General features: G+C 46.9%; 1 protein-coding gene across 1 annotated transcript; it reads right to left on the bottom strand.

The window, feature by feature from the left end:
- Positions 1–3,533: 3,533 nt before the first annotated feature.
- Positions 3,534–6,211, bottom strand: LOC119364991 (phenylalanine ammonia-lyase-like). The gene is made up of 2 exons (XM_037630567.1): positions 5,654–6,211; positions 3,534–5,533 (listed from the first exon to the last, which is right to left on the bottom strand). The coding sequence occupies exons 1-2, from the start codon at positions 6,046–6,048 to the stop codon at positions 3,787–3,789; spliced, it is 2,142 nt and encodes a 713-aa protein (XP_037486464.1). The 5' UTR covers positions 6,049–6,211; the 3' UTR covers positions 3,534–3,786.
- Positions 6,212–18,644: the final 12,433 nt, after the last annotated feature.

The raw sequence follows: 18,644 nt of genomic DNA, 5'->3' as shown, positions 1-18,644 counted from the left end.
ATTGTCGGAGAGGTATCTCTAGGCCCTCTCGGTAATGCACATCACTATAAGCCTTGCAAGCAATGTAACTAATGAGTTAGTTATGAAATGATGAATTACATAACGAATAAAGAGACTTGCCGGTAACGAGATTGAACTAGGTATTGAGATACCGACGATCGAATCTCGGGCAAGTAACATACCGATGACAAAGGGAACAACGTATGTTGTTATGCGGTTTGACCGATAAAGATCTTCGTAGAATATGTAGGAGCCAATATGAGCATCCAGGTTCCACTATTGGTTATTGACCAGAAATGTGTTTCGGTCATGTCTACATAGTTCTCAAACCCGTAGGGTCCGCACGCTTAAGGTTTTGATGACAGTTTTATTATGAGTTTATGAGTTTTGATGTACCGAAGGAGTTCGGAGTCCCGGATGAAATCAGGGACATGACGAGGAGTCTCGAAATGGTCGAGACATAAAGATCGATATATTGGACGACTATATTCGAACATCGGAAAGGTTCCGAATGATTCGGGTATTTTTTGGAGTACCGGAGAGTTACGGGAATTCGTATTGGGCCTTAATGGGCCATATGGGAAAGGAGAGAAAGGCCCCAAAGGGTGGCCGCACCCCTCCCCATGGACTAGTCCGAATTGGACTAGGGAGGGCGGCGCCCCCTTCCTTCCTTCTCCTTCTCCCTTCCCTTTCCTTCTCTCCTACTCCTACTACTTGGAAGGGCTCCTAGCTAGTTCTACTAGGAAAGGGGGAATCCTACTCCCGGTGGGAGTAGGACTCCCCTAGGGCACGCCATAGAGAGGGCCGGCCCTCCCCCTCCTCCACTCCTTTATATATGGAGGAGGGGGGCACCCCATAGATACAACAATTGATCTCTTGATCTCTTAGCCGTGTGCGGTGCCCCCCTCCACCATAGTCCTTCATAATATTGTAGCGGTGCTTAGGCGAAGCCCTGCGACGGTAGAACATCAAGATCGTCACCACGCCGTTGTGCTGACGTAACTCTTCCCCGACATTCTGCTGGATCGAAGTACGGGGATCGTCATCGAGCTGAACGTGTGCTAGAACTCGGAGGTGCCGTAGTTTCGGTGCTTGATCGGTCGGGCCGTGAAGTCGTACGACTACATCAACCGCGTTGTTCTAACGCTTCTGCTTTCAGTCTACGAGGGTACGTGGACAACACTCTCCCCTCTCGTTGCTATGCATCACCATGACTCTTGCGTGTGCGTAGGAATTTTTTGAAATTTCTACGTTCCCCAACAGTACAAGACCGAGAATTCAAAGAAGCCATCGCATTTTGCCGACGAAAGCGGAACTAGCTACTACGGAGATGACCAGTGACTATGTTACTACGTAGGAACCATTTTAACTTCTTCTTTTTACAACCAATGAGTAGTCTACCAAGAGGTTGGGTTACAATTGAGCAAACAAACTTGCTGAAGAATATCAGGAACCCTGCCTATCAGCAAACAAACTTGACCTATGATTGCCAACAACTACACCACCAAATCATCAGCGTTCAAGTTGTTGACCATTGACTTACTAACATTGGTCAAAGATTAAGATTTTATCGAGGCATCAGTTTCCCATGGATGCACGAACAACTGTATTTTTTCCCTTGAGCGAACAACCGCATGTGTTGAGTGTGGTTAAGAATCCTACCAACTATAATTGCACCCCTAACATAACCCCAAAATATTACTCCCTCAATTTCTCCTCAAATCATAATCATATATGAGAGGGCTCTTTCCCACATGAGGGTGGGGTTTTAGCGAGGCATGAATGGCACTTCATCTTGTCAGCTTCTTTTGAGTGCCTTTAAAATTACATTTGAACCTGATATTTGGTTTAGTGAACATTTCCATTGACAAAAGAAACTATTTGTGTTCGGCCGCCACAAAGAAATGAGAATATTCTATCTAAAATATTCATAGCACCAAGTTAGGAGAACAACATATTATGTGCTTTTGTTACGTATTATGTGCTTTGTTACATTTCACATTTCAGACTGGAGTAGGTAAAAGGAACACTTGAATAGGAACAAGTGGGTACAAGACTGAGAATTCAGAGAAGCCATCGCATTTTGCCGACGAAAGCGGAACTAGCCACTACGGAGATGACCGGTGACTATGTTACTACGTAGGAACCATTTTAGCTTCTTTTTACAACCAATGAGTAATCTACCAACAGGTTGGGTTACAATGGAGCAAATAAACTTGCTGAAGAGTATCCGGAACCCTGCCTATCAGCTTCAGATTGTCCTTTCTCCTTGCTTCAGCTGCCAGTTCGTGAGCCAAAAATTACAATTCCTCCCCATGATGTTGACCTCACATGAGAAGTGCGGAAGCTTCATTTTTATGTCAACCAGCAGGGAGAAACAATTGGATTGGTTCATCGAGCCTGCATGGAGTTCATTACCCATTGTCGTGCTGTCAGTTTCCACCACCAGTGGGTCCTTATACAACTTTCCTCCTCCAGAACTCCAACCATTTTAACTTTCTGATCATGGTCTATGTTGGTTTATCATGTTCACACACTGTATGACATGACAACAATAGATTCTTTACGGTCACGAAAACACAATAGATTCTTTGCACTGTTTGAAGTTGCCTCAAGAACCACCAGACCATTGATTTAGAAAAAGGGACACGTATATTTGTCATGAATATTTACCAGGCATTGTACCATTTTAACTTACATGTTAGAAGTTCTACTGGCTACCTACCACTACCGAAGCATGCAATTGCATTTTTGGCAACAAACTAGTTGCTTTGTAGGAAGATTACAAAACACCGACTTTTAAGGAAATACAATTTTTTCGAGATTGAATAAGGAAATACAATGAAAAAAATACGGTTTGAAGATGACTACTTGACTTCTTTCTATTTCTCCTACTGAATTCGAGATTAGGACACAACTGGTTGACATCTTCATTTGATCCAACACTGACGCGTTAGTTGGTAGGGTACGGTGGCCGGTGCAGAGGGACATACATACACGTCTCCTATATGGTCAATGTACGCACAGAGCTGTTGATGCGTGTAGATTAAAGAACACCAAAGGGAGTAGAATATAAATACGCGTCACATGCCTGAGCAACCTTACAATCTTCATATATATTTCCTGCCTAAGTATGGCTAGAACTAAAAAATAGTGCAATGTTCAGAAGCATAGAGAAACTTCATGTGTATGTACCCTGTGTTATGGGCTGAGATCATTAGTGAATTAATAATCAAAAAAATGGATTCATAGATATGCGGTGGTACGGTAGTTGAATAACACAAAGTTAAACACCATTGTGTGCCTGCAAAGAAATCCAGACTGAAACTAGTAAGCAGAATACCGAAACTGCAAAAACTAGATGGGAGATTGTGAATTCAAAGAAGCCATCGTCCCCGTTCAAAGAATTTAGAGAACTTATTACCGACCGGTGACCAGGTAGGCACGAGTTTTACTTTCCGAATCGCCGTACACACACCATAAGAATTTCCAATAGTTAGTTCTTGGACTATTGTCACAAGGACCGGTTGATCTCAAAAAATGGAGCCAGTAAATTTATCATGAAAATTTAACACACATTGCCTTTTTAACTTACGTACATCATAAAAGTTCTACTGGCTACCCAACACTACCAAGTCATGCAATTGCAATCTTTGGCAATATATTGGCAGCTCTAGAAGAACATTGTAAACATCAACTTTTAGAATATACAATGAAAAAACAGTATTATCATCAGAGCCTTCAGAAATCTGAAGCACACTACTCTTCACTTTCTCGATCCTCTATTTAGCAGAGAGGCAGGGGCTCGCCGTTCCACTCCTTGAGGCACTCAAGGAGCGCATCGATGTGCTTGCCCTGGTTCATGGCAACGAACACCTTGTCCACCTCTTCGCCAGGAGACCGCGTCTTCTCTCCGGTCAAGTACTCCGTTCCAAGCTCCTTGCGCACGAATCGGTAGAGGGGGTACGACCGGCATTCGGCAATACGGTTTTGCTGTGCGGCAGTGCCATTCTCCACGGCGCTCCTGGCAGCCTCAACCTCCTTTGGCAGCACTGCCCGAAGCTCCTGCTCGAACGTGGCAAGCTTGGCAAACACCGACGTCTCCACGTCGCGCTCGGCCTGACCATTTGCCAAGGCATTCTCCACAAGAACTGCACGCATCTTCTGCATGAGTGGGTAGTTGGCGCTACAAGGATCGTCTGCGTATGCAAACACGGCTTCACGGTCGATTGTGAGCAGAAGGTCCTTCTCGCAGAAGCGCGCGTTATGGAGATGGCCATTGGTATCGGTGCTCAGTGTCTTCCTAGCCACAGTCTTCACACAGCTCTTGACAGCATTCTTGACATTCTCCTCAAGGTGGCGAAGGTCGATGGCCTGGCACAACGCGACCAAGAACGTCGAGGACATGAGCTTGAGTATGTCAATGGCCTCGGCGGTCTTCCTTGAGGAGATGAGACCAAGAGAGTTGACATCTTGGTTGTGTTGCTCCGCGCTCTGGACATGATTGGTCACAGGGTTGCCCAAGAACTGGAGCTCGGAGCAGTACGAGGCCATGGCAATCTCGGCACCCTTGAAGCCATAGTCCAAGCTTGGGTTGCGCCCACCGGAGAGGTTTGAAGGCAGACCGTTGTTGTAGAAGTCGTTCACCAGCTCTGAGAATTGGGCAAACATGAGCTTGCCAATCGCAGCAATGCCAAGCCTGGTGTTGTCCATGGACACACCGATGGGTGTGCCCTGGAAATTGCCACCGTGGATAGCTTTGCCACGGGAGACGTCGATGAGTGGGTTGTCGTTGACGGAGTTGATTTCCCGCTCGATCGACTTGGTGGCAGCACGGATAACCTCAATCTGAGGGCCAAGCCACTGTGGCGATGTGCGGAGTGCATACCTATCTTGCTTTGGCTTCATCAATGGGTCAAGCACACCGGGCTTCTTCGCGAGCATCATGTAGGAGCTGCCTTCCAGGATATGCTCCATGATAGCAGCAGCCTCAATCTGTCCGGGGTGGTGCTTCAATTTGTGGGTCAAGTGGTCGGTGTACTCTGGCTTGCCGTTCATCACCTCGCAAAAGACGGCTGACAGGACCTCGGCAAGGAGGCCAAGGATGTTAGCCTCAAAAAGCACCATGGATGCAAGCCCCGAGCCCACTGCCGTGCCATTCACCATGGCTAGGCCTTCCTTTGGCTGCAGCTCGAAGAAGCCATGCTGGATGCCGGCGATCTTAAATGCCTCAGCGGCATTAACCTTCGTGCCATCTGGAGCGGTCGCCATGGAGTTTGGGCGGCCGGTGACCAGGCCGGCGATGTACGAAAGCGGGACTAGGTCACCGGATGCTGTGATCGTGCCCCGGAGCGGCAGGCATGGTGTCACGTTGGCGTTGAGAAGCGTGGCGACCGTCTCGAGGATCTCGAAGCGGATGCCTGAATATCCCTGGAGCAAGGTATTGACTCGGACGAGCATCGCCGCCCTGGTCGCCGCGGCAGGCAGAACGTGGCCATCGGTGCCGGTGCCGAAGGCTCCTGCGTTAAGGAATCTGAACACACAAGCAATCACGAAAATATAAGGCTTCCGTAACTCAATTGATAGTCTGGTACACATAACTAACAGAAATGCTTAACAAGGAGTAGAACTGGTTCTGCGATTTAATTCGTACCGGATGAGTTCTCTCTGCAGAGCGCCGCCCTCCTTGGTCCTCCGGTGAGAGGTGGCGCCGAAGCCGGTGGTGACGCCGTAACTGTCGGTGCCGTTCATCATGCTGTTCATGACCCAATCACTGCTCTCCTTGACGCGGCCGCGGGCGGACTCGTCGAGCTCGACCCTGGTGTCGCTGCCGGCAGCCACCGCGGCGACCATGGCGATGGTCAGGCTGGCGCCCTCCATGGTCACCACGGGCCGTCGGTACTCTTCCACCATCCGCTTCACCGCATCCAAATGGCTACACGAGAGCTCCTCCGCCGCCTTCCCCCAGTTGAGCGGGTCGGCCCGCGCCGGCTGCGCCATGCACAAGCCATCGCCGTTGGCGGCAACGTGTGCGTTCTCGCACTCCATCGAAATATGCACAGACGTACTAAAGCAAGTGTATGTGTATCTGGATTCTGAAAGCAAACTGGCAGCTAGACGTCGGCACTCGGCAGGCGGCGTATGTGTATCTGGATTGATCTGTGTCCTGAAGAAAGGGTTGTGCTGAAGAGGAGCTGTAGCTGCAGATGAAGCTGAAGCTCTTCTTGGAGGGGAATGGAGGGAGGGGAGGGATTAAATAGGTAGCGCAGGCGCAGCCGAGTAGTAGGTACGGTGTGAGACAGTGGGTTGGTGTAGACCTGGACGGCGAGGTTGACCACTGAATTGGTGGGTGCGGAGCTCCTGTCGCCACGGGAGCGCACGGAGCGGGGGTGGTGGCTACGCGCGGTGATCGCTTTGCGGCAGCCGGACTCAGTCGACGTGGGCAAAGCAGGAACTGGTTGGTGCGCGTCGCGCGAGGGGGACGGGGGTTGGTGGCACGGAGGGCTATCGGGCATGGACGCGGGAAGCGAGCACGCTGCCACGCTGCCCTGCTGACTTCGTTGTCCTCCATTTCCAGGTCGAACGCCAGGTGCTCGTCGGCTCACGCAGGTAGGAACTGCTGTGTTTCTTCACTTAATCTTCATTCCGAGTTATCTAAGATGCAATGATGTGTGTTTCTCCAATCTTTGTTTCCGAGGAATCTAACTCTCCTATGGGCAACGTTGGTATGGATTGATGACAATAACATTTTTTTTCTGAGAGGTTCACCTTTTTCTATACGTGCATGCATCATACTCGCAGAGGACAGCGACGGCCAGGACAACTCCGATGACGAGCAGATCCGGCTCGATCCCTATTGCATCTTCGACCGGTACTTGCGCGAGAAGGACGGCAAGGGTGCCGCGAAGGGCAAGAGCAGCCGTGGATGGTCTTCATCATAGCCAAACATGCCAGCTTTTGGTAGTCCGATGGCATGTTTAGTTAGTAGTAATGGAGTAGTCGGATGATGTATGTGCATCGATGGAGTTGATGAGTTTGTATAATTTGAGATATGATAATTGAGGTGTCCGGATGTGGATTGTATTATTTGAGGCGTGGCTGGTCAGTGTTCGGTTTGCGTCCCGGCGCATCCACATGCGTTTGACGGGCCGGATTTGCACATCGCGGCTGTAGATGCTCTAAAGCATTGATTTTGTATTTTTTGCCTAGTCCTATGCGATTGAATTTCGCACGCAATTGAAGCGTCCATCAATGTTACCAGAAAAAGTCGGATTTTTTTTGATTTTTTAATCATTTTTTGATTTTAGTGTTCATCATAGAGCATGTGAGCTCGGGTTATCCTCACTATGGCTCTCCATTCTAAAAAAACAAAGAGACACTGAAACATCTATAGTAGAGATACTAAACTCCCACGATTTGAAGCGCTCTGGTGCTTCGGGGTTTGTGGGTTTGTTGTGGGACCCGCATACAAGGTTGTCTCTTATTTAGTTTTATGTCCCCTTCTCTCTTTATTTTCTTACATGTTTTAATCATAAGCGTTTATTAAAATTTGTGAACATTAAAAAGAAAAAATAATTTATATTTTTAGCTTCATTAATATTTATTACATTCATGAGTATTTTGAAGTTCACGGGTGTTTTTAAAGTTTGCGAACATTTTAAAATTTGAAACTTGTTTAATTTGCAAATCTTTTTTAATCCATGAATATATTAAACTCATAAACATTTTCTACAATCCATGGTTTTGTAAATTCACATATTTTTCAAAAATCCTTGAACATATTTTAATTTAACTAACCTATTTATTTTTCTAAAAATAGTCCATTTTTTGAGCGAGCAGTGGGGCGAGCGGAAAAAAGCTAACCTTGAGAGGAATAGGGAGTCAAACTAAGCGAGGGAGAGCTCGTGGGCCGATCAATGTGAGTGTTATAACAGCAATTCCATGATTTTAGCATGGATAGGACCTCTCAAGCGGCTCAAACGACCACCACCAACTGGCACCGAGACCGAAACGTATAAAGACACCCCAACGACACACCAAAAAAACTCCATTCTCCTCTAGTAAATATTTTCTCCAACAAAAATCCGACACGATATACAAATGAAATAACACCTTCATAATGTAATTAAAACACAAGACAACATTGATAAAATCCAAACAAAACAACCGACCGTGGCACTCTACTAGATATAAAAGAACAATCCCACGAGTGAAGAACGGCGCGGCAAAGCGCGCGTTGGGCTCTAGTGTCTTTTATTTCGGATAGATATCAGGTGCTACCACCCTTGGTATGCTCCCATGATCCATTTAAAAAAATCATATTTCAAGAATTCTTAAAAGATTTCTGGATGTTCACAAAACATCTCTCTATAACCCCTAAAAAATTCAGATCAAAATTCAATTTACACATTGAGAAACAAAAAAGACAAATCCATATGTGAATAGTGTTATTTCTGACACTATTCATGGTTTGTCTTCTTTTGAAACAATTTATTCCAGATTTGTCTTTTTTGTTTCTCAATGTGTGTTTCGAATTTTGATCTGGATTTTTAGGGTTAGTAGTCACATGCCTTGTCCGCATCCACAGAAAAAAAATCAGAATTTTTTGAAACATTTAAATATATTTTTTGCCGAAGCGCAGGAGAACTGCGATTGCATTTATAGAGGAACGGCGGAAGATCGCCAACTGTACAAAGGTTGGCGAAAGGGCCAACGGAAGAACAGAGAAGAAAAAGAGAAGAAGAAGAGGAAAAGAACAGCGGTCTGTTGTAGTGCTACTCTCGCGGCATCAGATGGGCACCCCCAGCTAAAACCCATTTGGTAAGATCATCTGAGATAGCTCCTAGCACCTGGGCTGTAGATTTCTCCACATCGCGGAAGATTCTGTCATTCCGCTCCTTCCAAATGTGCCAAAGGGTCAGAAGAGTGATGGATCTGCCACGTTTTACAGACGCGCAGTCCCTCCCAGTTGGCAGGCCCTGGATCCAGTCAGCCAGGGGAGGCTGCGAAGGCCACGCAGCAGGCTGGGAAGTACAGCGAAAGCGAATGGCGACCGCTTGCCACAGATCACGCGACCATGCGTAGTCGATGAAGAGGTGGTCATTCGTTTCAAGATTTCTCCTGCAGAGTAGACAGAAGTAGCAGTTTGGCCACTGCCTCTTCATGAGCCTGTCAGCCGTGAGCAACCTGCCAATGGAGAAGAGCCATGCATGGAGCTTGCACTTAGCCGGGGCCCAAGCTCTCCAGACTGAGTCGATGATCGGGGATGAGGAGGATCCAAGGAACTGCAACCGGTAGGCCGAGGCCGAGGAGTAGCAGCCGCTTGCTGAGGGAGTCCACGAGAATTCATCGTCCCCGTCCGACAGCATCGCCGCCGCTTCAATCTTGACCTAGAGGCCCACGAACTCCGAGAGCAACTCGGCAGTGATGCGGCCTCTAAGGTCATGCACCCATTTGCTGGCATCAAGGGCATCACGAACAGACCTCCATTTGCGGCGCGAGAAACCGAAAATCTGCGGCGCCAATAGAAAGGGCGCAGAACCATTGACCCAACTATCGAACCAGAATGAAGCTGTTCGACCGTCGTGAACCACGGCAACAGTGGCCGCAGCGAACAGGGCCCTGTCCTCCAACGAACACGGCACCGGGAGCCCAAACCAAGGCCGTTGCACTGCCGTTCTTTCTACCCAGAGCCATCGGAGATGAAGTGCAGTGCCAAAGCGATCAATGTCCAGTATCCCCAGGCCTCCAAGATCCCGCGGCCTGCAGATCCTGCCCCACACTACTTTACAGTGGCCTCCATGGCATTCCTCATGTCCCTTCCAGAGCCAAGCGCGGCGAGCACGGTCGATGGCACGACGCGCCCAGGATGGCAACACATGGACCGACATCCAGTAGACGGTGAACGCCGAGAGCACTGCATTGAGCAGGACAAGCCGCCCAGCCATAGTGAGCAGTTTGAGCTTCCAGGAGGCGAGTCTCGCTAGCAGCTTGTCAAGGAGCGGCTGCAGCTCCACCTTTCTCAGCTTGCGGAGGGAGAGTGGCAGTCCGAGAAATTTGCAGGGCAGTGATCCAATGGGCGCTGCCATTGGTGCAGCCACCTCGGCAACACTGAACATCTTCGCGCGGATGGGAATGACCTTGCTCTTCGCGAAATTAACCCGCAGCCCGGTCACATCGCCAAAAGCCGAGACGATGGACTTTACCACACGCATATCGGCCACAGATGGATTGACAAACAGGGCTACATCGTTGGCAAAGACAGAGATTCGATGCTCGGGAATCCGGCCTCTAAGGCGGGACAACTCTCCAGATTCTGTGGCCATGGCGATAAGCCGCTGCAAGGGTTCCATAGCCAGGATGAAGAGGAACGGCGAGAGCGGGTCCCTTGCCGCAGGCCTCGGAAATGCCGGAACGCGGCGCCCACCACACCGTTGACCATGACCCTAGATGAAGCAGAGGCCAGCATCATGGATATCCAATCGCACCATCTCGGCCCAAAACCCCTCGCGCGCAATATATCTCCTAGATACGTCCATGACACCAAGTAGAAGGCCTTGGTGATATCGAGCTTAAGCAGGACCGCGGCTCTCTAAGTTCATTGGCATACTTAGAACTCGAGCAGCGCCGAAGCTCCTTACAGTCAGATAAGGCCGGTATAACGATAAGGGCGCCCGACGAGGTCGCAACAAGCTACATGGCATACGGTGCGGTCCACTAACGGCACGGTAGCCCGAAGACACAGACATAGTACACTGGAACAAAGTACGCGGATCTAACATGGAAGCAGACTAAACCCATGGATTGCAGCAAGAGCAGTCAGGACAGCTCCGCAAAGTTCTCGCCCGCCAGCGCGACGAGGTCTTCATCAGGGAGATTGAAATCAGCAGCCGAGCCAACTCCAGCAGCACGAGCAAGCTTTGTCGTGAGCTTACCCAGTGGCTTCTTGAAACGGTCAACGTAGCGCTGACGGACATTGGGGGAGAACTGACTCGGGTCATCAATTAAGCTGAGCTGCTTAGCAAGGCGGGCTTGGGCCTTCTGCTGCTGGGTGAGGTTGGATGCAGTTTGCTTGATGCGAGCGCTAGAGCACCGAGCCGTCCCCGGGGTGGGCACCATGCAGGGGGTCGCAGGCGGAGGACGAATTTTTTTTTAAGGTGTGGCAAAGTCTTAAGGAAAGAATTCTTTTGATGCAAATCAAAAGATTCAACACACATTACAAATAAAAACCAAATATACTGAAAATGTAGGCATGTTTCAGTAGGAAAACAACCTAAAACATACCGATAATGACGCTTTCAATGGCGTCTAGAAGACCCAGGCAATGGCAATGCCCTACCCCCATTCCAAAAATCTTCCTTAATTTTACCAAGATCAATACTTTTGAAGATCTCTCGCTCAATATAGCAAGCCATCAAGTCATTAAGCCAACCATCTGTCATCTTGCTGCGCAACTCAGTCTTGATGATTTTCATTGATGAGAAGGCCCTTTCAATTGTTGTCGTTGCTAAGATACCTCATTAAAACGATGATCAAACTTTGTGGTGATGGAATCTATGGCAGCATAGAAAGTGTCCACACGAAAAAAATGATCAGCCGTGACAAGGTCTTTTTGAATTGTTCCGGAAGTCATTTTGGCATTTTTAGGGCATAGCTCATCAAATGCAACCTTGCTGCCGTCGCTGGAGCTTGCCGCCGCCGCCGTTCAAGCGACAAGCCCATCGCCGCCGTAACCTATCCCGTCGCCAGTCGACCGCCTGGATCGCAACCTGACCATCCGCCGTCGCTGCGCAAGGGTTCGTCGCTTGCGCGTGCGTGCGGGTTGGCGCTCGATGGAATCAACGAGCTCGACCGTTTCCTGTTTTTGCCAACAGGCCCAACTCGTGCGTGCTTATGTGTGTCGGCCCAACTCGTGCTTGCGGCGTGCCTGTGTGCCAGCGGCCTTTTTCTCACTGCACTCGAACGAGGGAACGAGACAATCGACAATACATGCGTATGTATAAATTTGCTTTTGCCCAGACTCAAGGTATGGCGGCTGCCATACCTTGCCCATCGGGGGCCTCCGCCAGTGCAGGGGGTAGGCTCCGGGCCCTGCGACGGAGCTTGCAGGGCAGGAGGAGCACCCATGATGGATGGGGGGAGCATCCCGAACACCTTTGACAGGAATGTTGTGGCCGCGTCGATCTCCAGGCCTTGCAGCTTCAGAGCTAGCTGGTCTGGCACCATCAGGGACACGCCTCTCGGATCCATCACCAGCGGCGGCCACTGCAAGCCCCCGCCGTCTTGCAGCTCACCACCCGTGGCAGGGGCTGGCACCAGGTACCCCAAACAAGGCCACGACTTCAAGGCCAGGGCATGCGCTAGGGCCAGGCCATCCTTGGGCACCTCCACCACCTGCCTGCCCGCGACAACCACCTCAGAGCCATGGCCGTGCTCAACAGCTTGATGGACAACAGCGTCGCCTACTTCAAGCGGCAGAGCCGGCTCCTCGACCGGCACGGCAGCCCAGTTCTCCGCAGTCAGGGGGAGTCCGCAAAGCTAAAGGGCCAGCCCGAGTCGCCCTCCAGGCCGAGGACCGTTCTAGGGCCTGGCTGCCATGCGCCCCCAGCCTCCAGCTTGAAAAGCCGAGGATCCGCGCGGGTCAAAGAACCCCACAAGTCTTCCACCTCCCGATGGAAGGGCGCCATGTCAGGCTCCAGGAGGCGCACAGGCACGCCAGACAGCGCATCCACTGGGGAGGCAGCAGTGTCAGCACGCAGGCTAGACAGCACCGGCGCCAAGCGCAGCTGTGGCAGCGAGCACCCGCCCTCAGAGGGCAGGCAACCGCGAGGGGAGGCAGGCGCCTGGCCATCGATAGCCGTGAAGTGCTCGCGGGAACGAGAGCGATTACGCCTCCCATCACTAGGGCTGGAGCTACCGTCCGATGCAGAGCCCGGTGAGAGGGCTCAGCGGCGACCGTAGCGGCCACCCCCACCACCAGTGCTACGGCGCCATCCCTCTCGGACATCGCCGTCCGAGCGGCAACCCATAAGGCCGCCCCTCCAGGCAGCCCTAGGCTGATCGCAGCGACGCCTGCCCCTTCGATCTTCAAAGTCATCTTCATCGTCTTCGCGTGGCCTTGGGTGCGGGGCAGGGATATGGGCCCCCGACGAGCGATGACGCCCAGTGTTGCCCTTGCCATCTTCGATGTCGAACGCCCAGCGGAAACGGTCAGAGCGTGGCCACTCCATGCCGTTCGCGTGCTCCTGCTCCGTCAGGGGCGCGAAGTCCTTGGTCTGATCGAGGTGGATCAAGACTAGGAACTGGGGCCCATGCAGCCCTTCCGCCCGCAGGCAGCCCTCTGGAGGAGTCGGCCTGCCACGGCCCTCCGGTGGCCTGTCGAGGATGGAGTAGTGATACGTCTCCAACGTATCTATAATTTATGAAGCATCCATGCTATTTTATTATCTGTTTTGAATGATTACGGGCTTTATTATACACTTTTATATTACTTTTGGGACTAACCTATTAACCGGAGGCCCAGCCCATATTGTTGTTTTATTGCCTGTTTCAGTATTTCGAAGAAAAGGAATATCAAACGTAGTCCAAACGGAATGGAACCTTCGGCAGCGTGCTTTTTTGGAAGAATATGATCCTGGAGACTTGGAGTACACGTCAGAAGATCCTCAAGGAGACCAGGAGATAGGAGGGCGCCCCCCCTACTGGGCATGCCCCCCTGTCTCGTGGGCCCCTCGAGCACCCCCCGACCAACTTCTTTTGCCTATATAGTCCCACGTACCCTAAAAACATCCACGGAGAAGATAGATCGGGAGTTCCGCCGCTGCAAGCCTCTGTAGCCACCAAAAACCTCTTGGGAGCCCGTTCCGGCACCCTACCGGAGGGGGAACCCATCATCCGTGGCCATCTTCATCATCCCGACGCTATCCATGACGAGGAGGGAGTAGTTCACCCTCGGGGCTGAGGGTATGTACCAGTAGCTATGTGTTTGATCTCTCTCTCTCTCTCTCTCGTGTACTCTCTATGGCATGATCTTGATGTATCGCGAGCTTTGTTATTATAGTTGGATCTTATGATGTTTCTCCCCCTCTACTCTCTTGTGATGAATTGAGTTTCCCTCTTGAAGTTATCTTATCGGATTGAGTCTTTATTTGAGAACACTTGATGTATGTCTTGCCGTGTTTATCTATGGTGACAATGGGATATCACGTGCCACTTGATGTATGTTTTGGTGACCAACTTGCGAGTTCCGCCCATGAACCTATGCATAGGGGTTGGCACACGTTTTCTTGACTCTCCGGTAGAAACTTTGGGGCACTCTTTGAAGTACTTTGTGTTGGTTGGGTGAATTTGAGATTGTGTGACGCATATCGTATAATCATGCTCACGGATATTTGAGGTGACAATGGAGTATCTAGGTGACATTAGGATTTTGGTTGATTTGTGTCTTAAGGTGTTATTCTAGTATGAACTCTATGATGGATCGAGCGGAAAGAATAGCTCTATGTTATTTTACTACGAACTCTTGAATAGATTGATCCGAAAGAATAACTTTGAGGTGGTTTCGTACCCTACCATAATCTCTTCGTTTGTTCTCCGCTATTAGTGGCTTTGGAGTGACTCTTTGTTGCATGTTGAGGGATTGTTATATGATCTATCTATGTTATTATTGTTGAGAGAACTTACACTAGTGAAAGTATGAACCTTAGGCCTTGTTTCCTACCATTGCAATACCGTTTACACTCACTTTTATCATTAGTTACCTTGCTGTTTTTATTATTTCAGATTACAAAAACCTATTTCTACTATCTATTTTGCACTTGTATCACTATCTCTTCGCCTAACTAGTGCACCTATACAATTTACCATTGTATTGGGTGTGTTGGGGACACAAGAGACTCTTTATTATTTGGTTGCAGGGTTGTTTGAGAAAGACCATCTTCATCCTACGCCTGCCACGGATTGATAAACCTTTGGTCATCCACTTGAGGCAAATTTGGTACTGTCCTACAAACCTGTGCACTTGCAGGCCCAACAACGTCTACAAGAAGAAGGTTGTGTAGTAGACATCAAGCTCTTTTCTGGCGCCGTTGCCGGAGAGGTGAGTGCTTGAAGGTATATCTTTAGATCTTGCAATAGAATCTTTTTGTTTCTTATTTTATCACTAGTTTAGTTTATAAAAGAAAAACTACAAAAAAATGGAGTTAAGCTTGTCTCATACGCTTCATCTTTTTAATATCTTTCGTAAGTATGATGAAAAGGATAATTGTGCTCAATTGCTAGAAGAAGAATGCATTAAAATGTTTGGTACTAGATCTTTGTATGATGAGCATGATTGCAATGTTGTTAGTATGAATTCCTTGAATATCAATGATGCTAATCATATGCAAAGCCACAAGCTTGGGGATGCTATGTTTGATGAAGATGATATTTTTTGTCCCCCAAGTTTTGATGAGAATATTTATTATGGTGAAAGCATGCCTCCTATTTATGATGATTATATTGATGAAAGTGGGTTTGGAAGAGTGTCAACTTTAGGAAGTAGTGATCCCACTATTTTGGAGGATGTTGAATCTTATTGTGATGAACATGAAAGTGGATTTGGAAGAGTGTCAACTTTATTTAGTGATGACTCCACTATTTTGGAAGAGGTTCCAATTGATTATGAGAACAAAGTTGCTATCTATGATGATTATTGTGATGACTTGTATACTATTAGGAATAATTATAACCATGAAACTTGTCATCATGATTTTAGTTTTCAATTGGATTATGCCTCACATGATAATTATTTTGTTGAGTTTGCTCCCACTACTATTCATGAGAAGAAATTTGTTTATGTCGAGAGTAGTAAATTTTCTATGCAAGTAGATCATGAAAAGAATGCTTTAGGTGCTTGTTATATTATTGAATTCATTCATGATGCTACTGAAAATTATTATGAGGGAGGAATATATGCTTGTAGGAATTGCAATAATGCCAAGTTTCCTCTCTATGTGTTGAAAATCTTGAAGATATGCTTGTTTTACCTTCCTATGCTAGTTGATTATTGTTCCCATAAGTTTTTTGCTCACAAAATCCCTATGCATAGGAAGTGGGTTAGACTTAAATGTGCTAGTCATATGCTTCATGATGCTCCCGATATGTTTCAATTCTTATCTTTTATGTGAGCATCATTGTCATCATCATGCCTAGCTAGAAAGACATTAAAGAAAAGCGCTTGTTGGGAGACAACCCAATATTTATCCTTACTGTTTTTGTGTGTTCACATGATTATGCTACTGTAGTAATTGGTGATAGTTGTGTTGATCCTGCTGGAAATCAGAAACTTTTGCACCTAGTAAATTAGTTTTGTTAATTCATAGAAACGTGCTTCTGATCTGCTTCTTTTTGCTCTGGATTGGCATACGAATTGCTTAGGACTTCCTAATTTGGTATGATTTTTGGAGTTCCAAAAGTATACGTTTGTTACAGATTACTATAGACTGTTCTGTCTTTGACAGATTCTGTTTTCTATGTGTTGTTTGCTTATTTTGATGAATCTATGAGTAGTATCAGAGGGTATGAACCATAGATAAGTTGTAATACAGTATATATTACACCAATATGAATTTAGAATGAGTTCATTACAGTACCTAAGTGGTTGTTTTATTTTTCTTATACTAACGGAGCTTACGAGTTTTCTGTTGAGTTTTGTGTTGTGGAGTTTTCAAGTTTTGGGTAAAGATTCGATGGACTATGGAATAAGGAGTGGCAATAGCCTAAGCTTGGGGATGCCCAAGGAACCCCAAGATAATATTCAAGGAAAACCAAGAGCCTAAGCTTGGGGATGCCCCGGATGGCATCCCCTCTTTCGTCTTCGTTCATCGGTAACTTTACTTGGGGCTATATTTTTATTCACCACATGATATGTGTTTTGCTTGGAGCGTCATTTTATTTTGTTAGTATTTGCTTTCTATATTTAGAATAATGTTTTGCATCTTTATTTTCAATAAAAATGTCAAGGATAGCCTTTACCATGCTTATTTTGCTAGTATACATGTTGCTGTTTGAAAACAGAAAGTTTACCGCTGTTGCAAAAGTTCCCTAGAAAAGTCAGAGAATGATATAATGTTGAAACTTTTTTCATAATGAGATCTGATAAATTTACTATAGTGGGAATTTTATTTCATAATTTTTGGAGTTAGGTAAGTATGATGAATCTTGCATTCTTTACAGACTGTACTGTTTTGACAGATTGCTGTTATGTTTGCATTGTTTGCATATGTTCGCTTGTTTAATGTTTCTATTTGAGGATAGGAGTATTAAATATCCAGAGGCATTTAGTATTAAATATTGAATAATAATTTTAGTGATTTGTTATAGTAGAAAATGATAAGGTTTTGCATTGGTTTATACTAACCTATCTCACGAGTTCTTGTTGAGTTTATTGTGGGTGAAGCTTTTGAGAAATAAAGAAACCATGGTATGAGAGGAATTAAGGAGACACAAAAGTTCAAGCTTGGGGATGCCCAAGGCACCCCAAGATAATATTCCAAGAAGTCTCAAGCATCTAAGCTTGGGGATGCCCCGGTAGGCATCCCACCTTTCTTCTTCAACAACTATCGGTTAGTATCGGTTGAGCCTAAGTTTTTGCTTCGTCACATGAGTTGTGCTATCCTTGCATTGTCATTTTATTTCGTTTTGCTTGCTATTTGAATAAGATACCAAGATCTGAAATTCTTTGATGAGAGAGAGTCTTCGCATAGTTACATAATTATTTAGCTACTCATTGTTCTTCACTTATATCTTGTTGGAGTAGTTTGTCATTTACTCGTGTGCTTCACTTATATCCTATGAGTAAATTGTTGAATGAGTTGATTGTCATAAATCTGAAATTATATATGTCTCATTTGCTTATCTCATGGGGAGTAATGACTTCACATCTAAGAAGTAGAGGTTGTAAATTTATTGAAGGTTAGCAAGCATTGTATTGGTCATTTGAACAATTCATGAAAGAATATTGAAGGAAGAGAGATTTCACATGTAAATACACTATCCTACACATCTTTTATAATTGGGAGCACTCATTAAGTATGACACGCTAAAGAGTTGATGTTGGAAAAGGAAGACAACGTAATGGGTTATGTTTTCGCACATCTCAGTTAAAGTATATTGTCATGGATCATTCAAACATGTTGAGCTTGCCTTTCCCCCTAATGCTAGCCAAAATTCCTTGCACCAAGTAGAGATACTACTTGTGCTTCCAAACATCCTTAAACCCAGTTTTTGCCATGAGAGTCCACCATACCTACCTATGATTAAGTAAGATCCTTCAAGTAAGTTGTCATCGGTGCAAGCAATAAAAATTTCTCTCTAAATATGCATGACTTATTAGTGCGAAGAAAATAAACTTTGTACAATCTTGTTATGGAAGCAATAAAAGCGACGGACTGCATAATAAAGGTCCATATACAAGGGGCAATATAAACTGACGTTCTTTCGCATTAAGATTTTGTGTATCCAACCCTAAAAGCGCATGACAACCTCTGCTTCCCTCTGCGAAGGGCCTAGATTTTACTTTATGTCTTTTACTTTATGCAAGAGTCAAGGTGATCTTCACCTTTCCCTTTTTCATTTTATCCTTTGGCAAGCACCTCGTGTTGGGA

This window comes from Triticum dicoccoides, chromosome 2B, assembly GCF_002162155.2.
Source record: "Triticum dicoccoides isolate Atlit2015 ecotype Zavitan chromosome 2B, WEW_v2.0, whole genome shotgun sequence".
Taxonomy (NCBI): Eukaryota; Viridiplantae; Streptophyta; class Magnoliopsida; order Poales; family Poaceae; genus Triticum; species Triticum dicoccoides.
Note: the sequence above shows the minus strand (reverse complement) of the source record. Positions and strands in the feature narration are given on the sequence as shown.

What these genes read in the sequence shown, in the direction of transcription:
- LOC119364991 (XM_037630567.1), bottom strand. Translation starts at nt 6,048, where the DNA reads ATGGAGTGCGAGAACGCACACGTTGCCGCCAACGGCGATGGCTTGTGC. An exon ending in CTGCAGAGAGAACTCATCCG is followed by an intron (nt 5,534 to 5,653) that starts GTACGAATTAAA and finishes TTGTGTGTTCAG; the next exon opens with ATTCCTTAACGCAGGAGCCT.